The sequence below is a fragment of the Saccostrea echinata genome, unplaced genomic scaffold, assembly GCF_033153115.1.
Source record: "Saccostrea echinata isolate AGI-Se365-2 ecotype Australia unplaced genomic scaffold, CSIRO_AGI_Sech_v1 ptg000009l, whole genome shotgun sequence".
NCBI lineage: Eukaryota > Metazoa > Mollusca > Bivalvia > Ostreida > Ostreidae > Saccostrea > Saccostrea echinata.
Window position 1 is genome coordinate 15,343,168 of NW_026889758.1, and position 18,068 is coordinate 15,361,235.

Below are 18,068 nucleotides of genomic sequence, written 5' to 3' on the forward strand. Positions count from 1 at the left end.
CCGTTTTCCCCCTGTCTTATCTTCAATAGACGAGAAAATTGGATTCATTCACTTATATATCTTTCAACGGTCAATATTGACATCTCGATCGGAAAATGAATGTTACAATCGTTCTGCTTGAGGACGGTGGATAATTGTATTATACGACAAAATAATTAAGTTTAGAAGTTGTTGCTATTTTGCAATAGGATACCAACAAACCAGGGAAAGAAAATGGCGACTGTTGCCTTTCGCTATGGAATGGGAGCATGTCTGGCGTTGATTGGGCTCCTGTCGGTTATTTTGAACTGTTTCCTCTTCTTTATCTGTGTGAAGAGGAAGCGCCTAAGAAAGCCTTCACAGTATTTTCTCATTTCTCTAGCCGTGGTCGACATTTTAGCCGTTGCTGGATGGTTGTCCTTGACTGCCGTTTCCTTGTTTAACGATGGATGGATTTTCCCTTCCGAGATTTGTAAGGTTCAGGAATACATCATGTCTTTATGGTTGTTCCTGAACTCTCACTCATTCGTTCTATTGGCCTTCGACAGATGCCTTTTATTTGTAAGGCCATCCAAACATAGCGAAATTTTCATCAACACCGTGGTCCTCATTATGCTTCTAGCTCTGTGGTTGTTTGACGGAATCCTCGCAGCATTCCCGTATTTCGGGTGGGGAACAGTAAGCTATTTTTCAAACCAATTTCAGTGCGCAATGGATCACGAGAAAAACATAAGGGAAACAAATTTCGTGACTGCCTTGTGCTTTGGGATCCCAATAACTCTTTGTATGGGAATGTATCTTTTCATTTTTATAATGATACGGAAAATTAAGAAACGAGAAGACGACAATGGGGCACTTATTGTGGAGAGGAACAGGAAGGCGATCGGTGATTCGTACTCACAGAGGCTGCGCAACCAGCAATACAGATTCCAGAACGCGGGAACTAGAGCAATTAAACCCAACATCGGGAAAAAATTCACATACACGGAGGATGGATATATTAGTAATGATTCGTCAGATGACGAAAACACCAAGGAAACTGTCCAAAAGGGGACTCAAAAGCAAAACGTTCAACAGAAGAAGGTGTATCACATGGCCAAAAATGACACTTTACTCACAAAAACATACATTATCATGACGTGTTTAACCTTTTTGCTCTGGCTTCCATACTTAGTTGTGACATATATTTTTCTCAAGGATAGATTTGCAAATATCAGTGACGAGTTAGTTTTTGTAGTCATCTTTTTGTGCCAGTGCACTACTCTTGTAAAACCTGTAGTTTATGTCACATACAATAGCCATTTCAGAAAACACGTCATAAAATTGTTTCGGCGAAAAATAAACAAACAAACTGATGGGGAAAGTAACTCACAGACGGACGGGCAAGGTTATGATAATTTGGCAATGCAACAATAACTATTCCTTAATGCATATCTGATGAAGAATCTTTTTTAATTTAAATACTTTTTTCAAGAATACAAATAGCAAGAATTTACAATGATCTTACGTGTAATTCATAATACACGTACATGAAATTTTAACTTACCAAATTTTTAAAATCACTTAAAATTGAATAAATGACATATGTTTAGTAAATAGGAATTATTTTGTTTACAATTAAGCATATTCCCTGTTTAAGATACCCTTAATTATGTAATACACGTACATGTATATAAAGTGTTTTGTTTTTACTTTAATTTTTCTTTATACATGTATCTCTCTATTTATATACACTTATGAATATATGGGGTATAAAAGTTTACATTCTTATACAAATCTTATGTTATGTTTGATAAAACTTGTGATTGTTATTCGAAAAGTTATCTGTATTCAAAAACTTGTTATTCATTTTCGTAACCATGTATTTCATATCCTAAATCTTGAGATTTATATTCGATAATTGTTATTCATAATTGTAACCTTATGATGTATATGCGAAATCTTGTGATTTGCATTCAATAATCTTGTGATTCATATGCAACAATTTTGTGATTTATATGCGAGATCTTGAAAACACTATATTTTTTTTCAAAAATTAAAAAAAAAACTGTTTAATACTTATGTATAAGAAAGGGAGAGAAAAATGTAAAGAATTTTCACTCTTTTTCATTTGATATTAACAATTATGATTTAGTTATATAAATAACAAATAAACAATATGCTTCTGGTATATGTACATCTCTGGTAAATGTACATCTCTGGTATATGTACATCTCTGGTATATGTACATCTCTGGTATATGTACGTCTCTGGTATACATGTATGTACGTCTCTGGTATATGTTCCTCTCTGGTATATGTCTCTGGCATATGTCTTTGGTATATGTACATCTCTGGTATATGTACGTCTCTGGTATATGTACGTCTCTGGTGACTGGCATATGATGTCTCTGGTATATGTATGTCTCTGGTATATGTACGTATTTTTTATATAACAATAAAAGTTCAACACTTCTTTGTATCTTGTTGTGGACTGCAGAAGAATGTTACGATATTGAAACCAACAAGAGCAATGGCCAGCAAACTAGAAATGACCGAACAGACAGTGGTGGTTTTAGGACATGTGTCGTGATAGTGGACAATATGACGTCACTCTATAATAGTGTTTATGTTTTCTCTACGGAAAGAAACACTATATGCACGTATTTGTAGTAAATCCTGTGCTAACCGTTGTATTAAGTTCAATCAAAGAAAATCATTGCAGATATTGACACAAATATAACACATTTATCGACTTGGTTTGAGGGCAAGATGCGTTTAGTTGAACCCTAGAACCAAACTGATTGTTCGATGCCGTTAGGCCGAAGGCAAACCGTTTGGTTTGAGTGATCAATAAAACGCAATTTGCCCGAGAACACAGTCAATATAGTTTTTTTAAAAAAATACCTTTTACTTTTTATTTTGACATCTTGCGCTGACTACCATGTTTGCGATAATTGATAAGATATAGCTAATCATACCCATAGTGTGACGTAAAAAACGTCATGATGGTCCAATATCTCACCGATAGGTTCAATATACGACATTGATTTTTTTTTGGACTCGTAGGTAAAACCTTGGAAATGTTAGACTTTTTAGCATAGATTTATATAGGAGACAATTTGTAAAGGTATAACAATAACTTTTGCTCTCTGTAACAGTTTCACTGTGAAGAAAAACTACAATGCATTCTGAGTATATGCACTGAATGCACCAGTATCTGTATACAACCAGCTAGCAGTTAGGCTTATGTACCTTCATTGCTGGCCAAAATCAACAGACATTGTGGTCGTAAACACATCTGTTTGCATATTATTCATCAAGGTGATTTTTTTCTACCATCCATTGGAGCACTGGGTGCAATTGTCAACAATAATTGTGCGCTTCTAATGTTTGGCAAAAACATTAAATCTTTATGAGAATCATTGTCCATTACTCTAATAATGTCGGATACATACAAAAAGTTTATCGACGATAAAAACATGATTACTGATCATAAGTTTGAATTCCCCGGTAACACTTATGTTAAAAATTTTAACAATTATTCATATAAACAGGTGTCCATATTTGTAAACATGGAAATTATACTGCAACTATATCCCGCCTTGCATTGATTTCTTCTTGTGTGCCCGTTTTTACAAGCTGTTTGAGTTTTCTGACCTGTTTTGCATCAAAATAACATCACGTAATTATTAAATTACGTATGTAATGGTTTGGGCCATGGATATCGGCCTGGGTAGCTCAGTCGGAAGAGCACCTGACTAGTGATGCAGTGGACCAGGGTTCGATTACCGGTCCAGCTATGCATTTTCTTTCCTGTTACAGATTTTGTAACAGGACTTGCAAGTGAAAGTCCTGCCAGGGGCATATAAGAACTTGGGTGTGTCTTCGAGGGCGAAGACAATTTAAGGAGGGAGGAGTGTAATGGTTTGAGCCTTGGCTATCGGTCTGGGTAGCTCAGTTGGTAGAGCACCTGACTAGTGATGCAGGGGTTCCGGGTTCGATTCCCGGTCCAACCATACATCTTCTCCGATATAGATGCTTTGTCATACATTTGATCTAAGGTTAGAGCCCAAGGCAATTATGACCTAATCAGACCATCGCATTTCAGAAGCCATGGACATAGTGTGATTAAGGTTAAAATGGCTGAACTTACTGAAGTCACCAATGAGTTGTCCCTTTTAAAGTAGACATACATGTAATTTTCATTGAAGTAGACCATATTTTGAGGGTTGGGGCTATTATAACCACTAAGGCAAAACGATTATTCATCCTTTACGTGTTCCGTACACAACGACTGTGACAAAACTTTAAGATTATTTCCCCAAGGTCAAGGCTGTTATGTTTGTTAAAATGGCCAAAACAACTTGTAAAAGAGCTGTATGATACGTCAAACAATAGTTGAATAAAGTTCGAGTCAAGGTCATACATGTCCAGCAGATGTGCAATAAGTTTTCGGAATTTTCATTTTCACCATGGGGGCCAAGTGGGGTTTGAAAAATGACGTTTTTTAGTTTTACAAAAAATCTGGTTTTAAGAACTTTTAAGTTGTAGCCATTTCATATTTTGCAAGATAAATAATGATGACCCCCAGGGGTCATGACCTATATAGCAAGTAAGGAGACATGGCACAAAGAACAAGATTATATATGATTTAGGTAAAGCTTTCAACTGTTTTAAAGATGTTTGACCATTTCGAATTTCAGAGGATGGGAATGGCTTCCAGGGGGTCAGCTATTTTTAAGACTCGACCATTTCTAGTTTCAGGGGGGTGGGGATGATCTTCAGGGGGTCATGAACCATATAACATATAATGCATTATGATAAAAAAATTATTTGTTTACTAGTATTTCCAGTTTCAGGGAGTGAAGAGTAATTTAGCAGTCCTGTTCAGTGTGTTACATAACTTGCATATGGCACCCAGTATATGTTTCCAAAGAATTATAAATCAGATTATTTAGACTGTCGCGCCTTTAAGTGGCACTCCATACATGTATATCTGTAGAGTACTTCCTACTGACAGCTAGGTTTAATCCATTTCAAACATAATATATGTGTTCCTACTTAACACCACAAATAGGTTGTCTATGAAATTATCTATAATCCATCGGAGTTTAACAGAAATCATTTGCAAATCAAGAGGATGGTAAATTTACTCGTATTATTGTAATTCGGAAAGGATCTGTAACTTCGAAGGTTGCTAAAATGTAAGGCGCTGATCTAGAAATTTTAAAAGGAGAGGGTTTCGCATGAGGCAAAATTGTGAACTGGAGAAGAAAGTATATTTGGTTGATTTTGAAGTCAGTGGAGGTCACCCGGATGAGTTTGGAAAGCCCCCACCCCCTCCCCCAAATATATTGATATAAGTTTGAATAATATACATTTTCGAGGAAAAAAATGTCATTTTGGCGTCTAAAATTTTCAATTTCATCAAAATTACCATGCATTGAAAAAAAAAATTATTATTTGGTTGGACAATAAATTAATCAAGTTCCAATTCTGGGCCATATTCTTCTATTTTTATTTGTAGAAAAGCATTCTTTCCGCAAAACTTCTTCTTTTGAATCTGAATTAATTTCGATACAATCTTTAATTTCAAACCGGTTTTGTAGAGAAGGATTTCCTCTATAGCCAGCTTTACCTCGGAATCTGTACTCTAAATTAGGACCCCCCCCCCCCCCGGGAAAATCTCACAATAGAGCCAAATTTCCCCATTTTCCTTCTCAGAGTAGGATTTTCCCATTTTTATCAATGCTTAAATCTTATCGAAAATAGTTTGGCTAAAAGTTTATATGAAAGTTAACAGATTTTTTTAATGGAATTGTGTTTTCTTCCCAGCATTGTCAAATTTAGTATGAAATCTTAAATCAATGAGTCTAAATCAAGAATTTTAACTCGGAGAAATTTTAAAATTACTCACTCCAAAATCGTTAGACTCGATGTTTATCTCAGCACACTCTCTAGGCGACTGTTTGTTCACGAATTTTAAATTGCATATCAGGCCACCTTCAGTGATTTGATATTTGTTTGTTCTCTAAAAGGACCAACATTTTATCTATGGTTCGATTTTTTTTTTTACAAAGAGTGTGTGAGAAAATTCTAAAATTTATGTGGGGAAATCACACTCTAGAGCCTATTTTCCGAGGAAAATCCTTTTCTAGAGACAGTTTTCTGGGGCGAAAGATTTAAGGGAAAGATTTAAGGGATGAAAGCCTACTCTACCATTCTCTATCCAGAGTTGTCTGTCGCTATGCTACCAATATCGTTGTACAAAATTCTTGTACAAGTTTTAAACGGTGAAAATTTGAAATTTAAATCGTAATTCACTTTAGTATTATTAATAAAGATGATAATATATATAGTAATCAATACAATTTTTCATCTTTTACAAATTTTCCAAGAATCTTGTATAATATATGTTATTAACAAGCGTTGACAGAGTTGTGTGTGGGAGCGTAGCGGGAACGACGACTCTGGATATAGAATGCCTACTATAAAAAAAACGGTAATGATTGCATTGTGTGAAATACTAATATAAAAGAGGCCCGTGGGCCATATGATCACCTGTAAATTTTATGCTCATTTTGATACCTGTATGCATATTTTGTTACTTCATCGCAACCCAAGTGCAAGGGAGCAAGCTAACACTTACGTGCGCTTATTACTTATGGCATGTCAAACGTTGCAATATTCGATCTTCTCCATTTGTATTATATTCTACAATTTTTCGATTTGCATTGTATAATTTTTCATTTGTATTCTAAAACTTTCCATTTGTATTTCATAATTTTTCATTTGCATTGTAAAATTTTGATTTGTATTCTATAATTTTTCATTTGTATTGTGTAATTTTTTATTTATATTTTATAATTTTTTATTTGTATTGTATAATTTTTTTATATGTATTGTATAATCTACCATTTGTATTGTATAGTTTTTTTTATTTGTATTGTATAATTATTATTTGTATTGCATAATTTTCAATTTGTATTGTATAATTTTCAATTTGTATTGTTTAATTTCAATTTGTATTGTATAATTTCTCATATATATTGATAATAACCCTTTTTTATTGTATACTTTTCCATTTGTATTGTAAAATTATACAATACAAATGGAAATCTATAGAATACAAATGGAAAATTATAGAATACAAATGGAAAATTATAGAATACAAATGAAAATTATACAATACAAATGAAAAACTATAGAATACAAATAAAACTTATACAATACAAATGAAAAATTATACAATATAAATGGAAAATTATACAATACAAATTAAAAATTATACAATACAAATAATAATTATACAATACAAATGAATAATTATAGAATACAAATGAAAAATTATACAATACAGTATTGCGGGTTCTTTCCCTAGTGTTTTCCAATAATAAAGGCTCAAAAGCGTTTTCACTTTTATCTAGTTATTTGTACATAGAATTCTGGCTCTAATCATTCGTCTGTCCACTTCACAATAATAATTTACTACACCACACCACACTCCGTACGCTGTACACCATACACTGTACACCATACCATACACCATACAACGGGTCCTACAAAACACAACAACAGTAAACACATTAAGTTAAATATTTATACACAAAGCTACATACAAGTTATGACCCGCATAACCCACCGTACACAATAATGGAATAATATTTAATGTGGTGAACATCGCAGCGCTGCATTACGGACTTGTATTAAGTGATTTTACTCACAATAATTACATTATTTAACATGTAACTTAAACTTATACACAGTTACTTTACTTACACAGTTACTTTACTGTTTAGAATCATAATGAAACTAAATACTGGAATACTGTACTAGAGCCGAAACTGTCAATTAATGAATACTATTCACTATAATATTTATAGAAAATACACACTGTACAAACGAACGAACATTCAAACAAAACTAACTAAAATTAAAATATGTTGAAATAACGAAGTTATTCCAGGACCGTAAAATTAACAAAACAGAAGAAAATGTAAATAATATATAACTCACCTCAGAAGTCAGTGTCTGTAACGATACTTTCAAATCACTTTAATGTTTTGCCAAAGGTCAAGATGTCCAAAAATTTATTTTTACAATAGCTCCAAAACTATGTGAGATGTAAAGTTAAAACTTTTACAGTTTATAAGTATATCATTGATTAACAGACAGAAAGTATCATATGAAAACAAATATTTAAAAAAATATTTTTTGATAAAAAAAATTCAAAAAATTTGCATAATTAAAAAAAAATGCACCTGCTGAATTCTGTACTTTAAGTGAAATTCATCATTGCAGAAATAATATATGTTTATCAATGAAGGGCATTCAATGATGGCTTTCACTAAAAGTACGGAATTAATTAGGTGTATTTTTAAAAAATATATGCATTTTTTTAAAAGAATTTTTCTCGGAAAAAGTTTTTTTTTCTAAGTATTTGTTATCAAGTGATACTTTCTATCTGTTAATAATGATATATTTATAAACTGTAAAAGTTTTAATTTTATAAACCACATAGTTTTGGAGCTATTTTAAAAATAAATTTTTGGACATGTTGACCTTTGACAAAACCTTGACATGTTTATTCACAAAAAATTGAGGTACCTTACCAGTAGCCCTTTTCACAAAAAATCTTAAGTTTTTGCATAAGATTTTAACTTAAGAATTTCTTACGACAAAATTTAACCCTTTCAACGCCAAAGCGACATAAATGTCGTTTACTGTGTCAACGCCAAACCGACAAAAATGTCGTTTTTCAATAAATGTTTTACTTTTTCTTTTATTAACCATATACCTTACGTGTGATTTAACACAGTAATATCTATATTTTGACACAAATATAGCTCATTATTTTTACATAGGTACTGGTCTAAATATGACGTCATATTTCTTACGTTGAAGTTAAATTATGACGTCAATTTAGGAGTACACTAGCATTGTAAATAAAGTATGGCGCACTTTCCGTTTGCATTTTTATGGTTCATTTTTGACGGAAAGTTTTACACTTATTTTCCCCGGTGATATATACATTTACATGCTTATATTTTTTTCAGAGAGAGAGAGAAAGAGCTCGGTGCACATATTTATAAGCATTTTTTAATTTTATAAGTGGTTTTTTGTTCTGAATAACACCTTATAAAATGTTTTAACCATTTTAATTTTAATCCCCAGTTAATCATATTGATATACTCGATTAGACAGGTTCAGGGTGTATAGCGTCGATTTAATTCCAAATGAGAGTTAGTTGGTTGGTTGGGGGGGGGGGGGGGTTAAGCATGCAGAGATAATTGACAAGCAAAAAAAAAATCTCCGAAGGAAAAGGCAACCGCTAATAGTTCAAACTGAAAAAAAGGCCTCATCGTTGTTTGAATATAAATACCGGTAACATGGGATGCTTGAACCTACGTTTAAACATTAAACAACAACAAAGAGGAGGGGAGGGGGCACACAGCTATACTAAATTAACACACAATAAAACAGAGGAGGGGGCACAAAAAAAATCTAAATTTTGCTTAAATAAAAAAAATTGAAATAATGGATTAAATGCATAAAAAAATAGTAGTCCCTGAAAATAATATGAAATTGTTCTGATAAAAGCCAGTTTGAAATTAACTTGCAACTTTTTTAGGAATTGAATACAGCTAAATAGATGTGGACTTTTTCCAAGAGCACTATACTCATAGTTGAAGAAAATAAGAATTAAATCGACAGTGACCTTTTGCTTAAAAATATGTATGAAACAGAACAAACAGTAGATTAATTAGTAGATTAGGCTGTAAAGAAATTATTATTGAACTTCTGATAAATGTTTACAACACCGATTGAAAATAAGTCAGTGATAGAAAAAAATGTACTATAACATGTAACAAGTGGTTTTGGATGTCATTCAGAATTATGAAAAAGTTCAAAATCATGAACCAAACACTACTATGGAATCTGTACATTATTGGAAAGATAAAAATAAAACGATGTTTTGAGCAACCCCCCCCCCCCCCCCAAAAAAAAAAAACCAAACAAACAAACGAACAAACAAAAGAAAAATGGGGAAATGGAGATTCGTGCAAAACTTTAATGACCGTGAAAAATGTAAGGAATCATTTTTTTAAGTTGGCTATTGAATTCGTGTATGTAATAATTTAGCCATGTTAAGCATTGAAATCTTGAAGGTCAAGTTTCAACTCTGATATCTCGACATCCCAGATATCTCGACTTCCGTTGAATTGTATATGACTTTGAGGAAAAAAGGACATACACACAACTTTCTGCCTTTAAAGAAAAAAAAAACGTTTTTAATCCTGTCCTGTGGTAACAGGCAAAAACACCAGTCATGTTCTGTAACTTCAAGATTCCACTTAGCCTATGAAGAGAGTCGAGTAGAGCGGTAGAGTTTCAAACATTAAATAAATGGATATTGCTTACCTGCATCGCCTTATACAAAAAATTTTAAATATGTGATGGACGTATTATTTAATTATTGCTTGAGACATAATTGTATGTTATTGTACATTTCATTGCATCGAAGTATGAAAAGCTTCAAGATGTCAGATTAGCTGATGTCACGGAGGAAGATGACTGCATAAAACTATATTCAAGTCTTGCAAAATATTCAGTTTCAATTTCAGATTTCGTCAAAATTGTAGTGCAGCTGTATTTCACTTTGCTCAGAAAAGTCCAGCTGCGTTAAATATGCATATATAGAAAACAGCCAAGCGCAGTACAACCATCTCTTTGATCAAACTCTACTTAAAAAAAAATTAATTTTAGAACTTTCCGTAAATCTGAGTTGGAAACCAGACAATAAAATCTCTCGCGAGATTTTTTTTTATTCCAGGAACCCAGAAAGATCATTATTTCAGATCAAGCGCAATGCTACAAGGAATTCTGTTTTTCCTAGGATTGAAATTTCGAACTTTAGTAAGCTTAAACATGACACGTGACTGACGGCTATATTTCTATGTCCAGCAGGTGATAGTAAGTCTCTGGCAATATGATCGCGAATTTCCAATTCATTCCGACATTAAGACCGCGGAACATTAACTGTCATGGTTTGGAAATATGCAGCTTACGTCATTTTTACCTATTAGAGTCAAAACATTTGAGCGGGTAATTACATGTATAATAATTCGGCGCAGGCGTCTGAGAATACATGGATTAAAATTCTAGTTCAAAATTCATTTTAAATTCACCTCAGCTACTCTTGTACGCACAATGTTAGTGATAGATCCAGAAGACAAATAATGCCAATTTCGGAATAGTTTGACATTTATATATAAATCAGAGTTTTTGTTTAAAAGAAATAATAAGAGGACGAACATTTGTTTCCGGAGAGGGGGGGGGGGGGGTAGATAGAATTCATCGGTGATACAGAAAAAACTTGGAGTGTTATTATCTTCTCTTTTAAACAAAGTTAGAGGGAGGGGGGGGGTAACGCGCTTGTAGGTGTGGGTGGGTGGGTGGGTGGTGGAATGAATGCGCGCTTTTAACTGAAATTAATAATTTTTTATATCGAGATCGATTTGCTTTTTTGCGAGGGGATGGCCCGCTTTACGCGCTCCCCTTGTTTGGGTTGGATTTCTTTTTTCTCTATGGGGCATCTGCGATTTTTTAAAGGGTGGGGGTGGGGGTGGGGGGTAATGTTTCAAGTGCTTTATATCCATTTTTAATTGAGCTAGAATATTAAATACAAAAAGAATACTTTGTGTGAAAATGTAATATTTTTCGACTGAATATAAACCGTTCCCAGATTCTAAATGTTCAGATCCTCCTCCTCCTTAATTAACGGATCTGCCTCTAGAAGTATGAACTAAGGCGTCTTTTCTTAGTTAGGAATAATTACATACTAGTAGCTTAGAAAAAGAAATCAAATATTTTCTCAAGTTTTTATTTGTCAAAATGATTAGGATTATCAAATAATTTTAAGAATGTTTAGAAACCGAAATTGCTGAACGCAGCAACAGTACCTTTGCTGTGAGTAAAAAGTCAACGTTGTTTTGAAGTGCCTTTCTAAAATGCTTATAAAATACTGAAAAAACCAGATATTTTTGAAAGTTTTATATATATTTGCATTCAAAAAGGACAAGACTATTTAAGGGTCCCTTTTCTCGTGACGGCAGTCATACATTAATAACATTTAGTAGAAATATTATTTGAAAAAGATCAAACGTCTCTTTTGTTATATATAAAGAATTTCCTTGTGTATTCTAGCTACAGGATAAATATTTTTAAAAATTATTGGAGTGAATATGACTGTATTATGCGCATTTTCCTTGAAAACTATGAACATCCTATTACCTTGCTTAAACAGGTGCTTGTTTCATTATCAATTTGACGCTTTTTTCTGAAGCAAATTATTTTACGTCTCAGTTGACGTCATAGTACGGCATCCATGACGTTATAGACGTAACTATATTCGGCGTCGAAAGGGTTAAGGGGATGAAGGACACATGGTCACATGACTGTTTAACTACGTCATAGTCTCTGTTTATATAAGTGCAAAACGTGTAAACCATAAGTTCTTGTATAAATTTTTGACAATTTGTTATTACTTTAATTACCAACCTATATACAGAAATAAAAAAAATTAACATTTTTGTAAACATTAACAAATTATGAAATAGATTGATCCACTCCTCTGTTTCTCTAAACTGCACGTCCAACACGTCGGTGACGTCATACACGATCTGTTAGTACAGCAAGATCATACTCGGTGAATACAGGGGCGGTGTTATTATGTAAAAATAGGTCATAATCAGTATATGATGAAATATTTTGAGAAACGGGGAACACAAATATTATTTTTGCATGGCTGATGACGGAAATCTTATGTAGGTATTATCTAATTTGGTTATTCAGCTTACGTGTGACGTCATAGTTGGTTTTTCCCGTATTCGAGAAATGTAAACATGACACGTTTTTGTCATGCTTATGTCTTCTTTAACGATGTCCTTTGCAATATTGAGGTCAGCTTCACTATTTGAAATTTTTACAGTTAATCAATAATGTGAAGGACTTGCATTTCAACGTAAATTTAAAAATATTGAATGATAGAATTTTTTGCAAATTTATTTTTTTGTTCTTTAAGTTGTCTTAAAAAGTACGTAATTTTCCCTATCCAGATACAGTGTGACAGAAGAAATTTGCTTTTTCGAATTTTAAACCCTATCCATACTCTGAAATATTTTAAAAGATACATGTCCCCTTCAATATTTTTTATCTATGCTTAAAAAATCCAATTATGGACAGAGTAATGGACCCGAAAACATGGAGAATTAAAACTCCACTTAGATACTCTAAGGCGTAGTATTTGTCAATCAATATCTCTAAAATAAGGAAAGAAACCTAATGATTTAATTGCTTTAAGATATGTGGGACATGCTTAATTATAAATATACAAAATATGAAAAAAATTGAATGACGGGATTTTTTTCAGCCCAAGGTCCTTCACCTCCTTAAGTGCGTTTCACGAACGCATTCGTAGCAGATTGAACTTAAGATTTTACTTACGACAGATTTCATCCCTAGCAACGACTTCAATATGCTTTATAATCCTTAAATAAGTGGGTGAAAATAAAAATAAAACTTAGTTTTCAACATTTGTCAGCATAACAAACATTATTGAAAACAAATATCGAATGCAATCGTTTGTGAAGCAAGGAAGTTTAAAATCTGACGTCACAATCACAAGTCTGACGTAGAAGAAGATCATACGAAAATCTTAAGTGAAAATTACATCGTAAATATTTTGTAGTGTATTTCATTTAATTTTTCGACAATGATTGTAAAAAAAAATATATAATATATTTAATATTATTGGAAGTTGCTTTAAAAAGTTCAATTTAACGTGTATTTTGTTTTTTGCGGTTATATTTTTATAATAAAATCGGTTTTAAAATACTTAAGAGAGGGTTGGGGCTCTCGTAAAGTTACGACAGATTTTGCACTGACGAATATCTTACGACTTTTTGAAAACGATTTTTATCATAAGTTTTAAGATAAAAATATGTCGTAAGATTTTTTGTGAAAATGTCCACAGGCATTTGTGCAAGATACCAGAGGGTAGTTTTCCTTATATAATCCTTATATTTAAGTATATTGTTGCCCATAACAAAAAAGATCTGCCATAATTTTAAAGGTAATAATAGTGTCTTAAAGACCTAAATCACAAGGCAATGAGATATTTAACTCAAGTTAAATTAAAATAAGCAGTATTTTATATAGTTTTTGATCTCGTTCATTAATACGAAACTGAAATTATTCAGCGAAATATATGGGAAGCGGAAAGGGTAGAAAAGATGTTAGGGTAAACTGATCGCAAGTCAAATTCCAATTTAAATTCACAGACAATGTTGACCATATGTTGCTTTATGCGTAGCGTGAATCTAGAGATGCCCAAAGCGTTATTTTAGCATGTTGTTATGCCCCCGTAATCGAAGATTCGGGGGCATATAGTTTTTGCCTTGTCCGTCTGGCTGTCTGTCCGCAAAAACTTTAACCTTGCCCATAACTTTTGATTGGTTGAAGCTATGACTTTCATATTTCACATGTGTATTCCTTGTGACAAGACCTTTCATATTTTTTGACATTGGAGTTTGACTTACTTTTGCAAAATTTTATGAGACTTTAACTATGGCCATAACTTTTGAACAGTTGGTACTTGGGCTTTCAAACTTCACAAGTGTATTCCTTGTGACAAGACCTTCCTTTGGACACCAACAACTTTGACCCTTTGACCTTGACCTTGAAGTTTGACCTACTCTTGAAAAAACTTTAACCTTGGCCATAACTTTTAAACAGTTTGTGCCAGGGCTTTTGTATTTCACATGTATTTTCCCTTTGACAAGACCTTTCTTAGGATACCAACAACTTTAACCTTTTGACCTTGACCTTTGACCTACTTTAATTTTGAAAAACTTTAACCTTGGCCATAACTTTTGAACAATTAGTGCTAGGATTTTCATACTTATGTATACTTACGTATTCCATGTGACAAGACCTTCCTTTGGACACCAACATTTTTGACCCATTGACCTTGACCTTTTTGAGTTTGACCTTCTGTTTAAAAACTTTAACCTTGGCCATAACATTTCAACGGTTGGTGCTAAGGCTTCCATATTTCACAGGTATATTCCTCGAGACAAGACCTTTCTTTGGGTACCAATATTTTTGATCTTTTGACCGGGAGTTTGACTTGCATTTTAGAAACTTTAACCTTCACCATAAGCTGCCATACGGGGGCATCAGTGTTTCACAAACACATCTTGTTAACTGTGGCAACTGATTGAAACAATTGTATATAAAGGTAAAGAACCCGAGATATGGAAGAGATCGCAAGTCGAACATATTCGACCGGAAGTCGAACGGCTAGATATGAAGTCGAACGCCATTTATTCTGAGTCGCATGAATTACACAAAATTTTGTGGATTATATCTGCTTTTTATGACGTTAACCGACTTCACTGTGTAGAAACGGACAAGGATAAAGTGCGTTACCCAAGTCCAAAATGGCGACAGGCAAATACGCTTCGATTATTTTGGACTTAGTTTACGCATTTTACAGGCTTACATTATGAAATGGGCGGTTTTGGTTTAAATATTTTAAACAGAAGTACATAGCTATTGCAAAAAATTTGCATGATCTAAGCTGACTAAAGCCAAAGAAAATTTGAACAAGATTAGGGTAACGCAGATTTACGACTTGGGTAAAGATTTTGTGACCTCAGAGTGATTAGGGTAATGCATGTGTTAAATGTCATTTTACTTGTTTTAGGGTCTTCAAAATGTTATTTCAGCAGACTCTAAACGCATTCTGCTAGGAAATTAATAATTCATTGCACCAAACACTAAGTAATTGAAAAATTCTCAGTGCGCTGACAATTTCTGGAAGAACACAATGGCGTAGTTTTCAAATCAGTTTCAAATCAATGTTTCTATTTAATCTATAAAACAAATTGAGTCTTAAAAACAGTGCTGTGTTGATTTAGATGGGTGAAAAACTTTTTAAGTATCTACAGATCAATTGAAGTATCATCAAAATTGTGAAAATAACGAACAGAAATGATGCTCAATAACCAATTTTTAACAATTCAAATTATGAGCAGAGCAGACATGGACCCCTGAAAAGTGAAAACAGAGGTGAGAGAATGTGCCCATGATTGGCATACAAGGTCATTTTATCAACCATAGAATTTGCGAAACGGGATGGTTGATATCCTTGTGTCATCCACTTCTTTGTATACTCCCTCTACCCCTCTCTCTCACTTTTTATGCCCCCCTTCGAAGTAGGGAGTGCATATTGCTTTGCTGCTGTCTGTCTGTCTGTCGGTCCACCAACACAGTTTTCGTTCATTTTCTTCGCAGATGTTGCACATAATTTAATGAAATTTGGTATACAGATTTATCATAAAAATATCTAGGTCGAATTCTGTTTTGGGTACGATCGAGCAATTTTTGACAGAGTTATGCCCCTTGGACTTAAAAAAATTCCAATTATTTGCAGTTTCTGTTCATTTTCTTCGCAGAGGTTGCATACTGAAATGAAATTTGGTATACAGATCTATAATTAGAATATCTAAGTCAAGTTCTGCTTTGGGTACGATCGAGCTATTTTTGACAGACTTATGCCCCTTGGACTTAGAAAAATTCCAATTATGGGGGGGGGGGGCATAAATGTATACAGATCTGTAACTAGAATATCTAAGTCAAGTTCTGCTTTGGGTACGATCGAACTATTTTTTGACAGAGTTATGCCCCTTGCACTTAGAAAAATTCCAATTGTTTGGGGGGAGGGGGGCATAAATGTTTCACAAACATCTCTTGTTTGTATTTAGATTTGCATGTTATACAGAAAATGTTATTTTACAAGCACTTTTATGCTTAACCCTAGATTGAAAAAAATCGGGCAAAATAAACTTTGCTGTACCCATTGAGAAAAATTTGTGAAAGCATTTGTCCAAGAATAGGATAAATGCAGATTAAGCTGGGCTTAGATTGAGAAAACCTGTGTAAGTTTTTCATAAAAATTGCACCAAAGTACTTCAAATATTCTTAACAAAAAAAAAAAAAAAAAAAAAAATTTGGTATTCAACCATTCAATAAATTATTCTTAGAAATTCAGAGCACGTAAAATCTCCTTAGCAACGCATATTCTTTCCGAACAAAAAGTGCACTCTTTTGTGATGAAAGTTTTTAGTTCGACTACTTTATTACATCATATTTGTCAAAATCATTTTATAAATAGATATTGTTAAAGCTATGTCTTCATCATTGCACATTGTCAATACATATATTTGTTTCGTTTTGTTTACGGATTTACGAGCTTGATCAATGATCGATATCACAGAGTCTGACACATTTGTTTCATACTTGGATAATTTACTAGAAAAAGATATTAATGGTAACCTAACAATAAATCTTTATGATAAACGTGATGACTTCAACATTCTATCGTCAGCTTTCCTTACTTACGTAGCAATATACCTTTATCACCTGCATATGAAATTTATGTCTCCCACTTGATTCGATACATGCTCTACGTACTTTCAATTTTTAAAACGAGGCAAGCTAGATGAAACAAGGATATCAACAGTCTCGTTTGAAGTCATCATTTCGCAAGTTCTATGGTCGAAACAATGACCTTGTCAGCAAGTACAGTCTATGTTGAATGCCGACTGACGTATTTCATACTAATTGTCAGGCCATTATTTAGACCTGAATTGTCTACGGATTTTCCGTTTGCCCGATCACGACATGAGCACACAGTGTGACCGGTCGACAGAGGATGCTTACTCCTCCATGCCACTTAATCCCGTTTCTGATGTTTTTTAGAGGTCCGTGTTTGCTCTGCTCCCGATTTTTATTGTTTCAATGGACCTTTGAGCTTGATTACTGTTTGTTATTTCCATAATTCGTTTATGAAATTATGACGCCAGTTCAAAGATTGGGGTTCCTTAATTTTGGTCCTTTTAAAATAAGTTATTTAAGATAGTACATATATTTTATTCCATTCTTATTCAAACGACTTCAATATTGAGTTATCAAGTAGAGTGTAAGACAACGTATGAAATTGAATTATCATCGAAATACCATAGATCTTTTATCTTAAATACA

The 18,068-nt window shown here is 33.3% G+C and overlaps 1 protein-coding gene across 1 annotated transcript; it reads left to right on the top strand.

Moving 5' to 3' along the window:
• Positions 1-175: 175 nt before the first annotated feature.
• LOC133183359 (5-hydroxytryptamine receptor 1F-like) lies at positions 176-1,442 on the top strand. Its single transcript, XM_061318319.1, has one exon. It carries the CDS (start codon positions 214-216, stop codon positions 1,393-1,395), a length of 1,182 nt encoding a protein of 393 aa, XP_061174303.1. The 5' UTR covers positions 176-213; the 3' UTR covers positions 1,396-1,442.
• Positions 1,443-18,068: the final 16,626 nt, after the last annotated feature.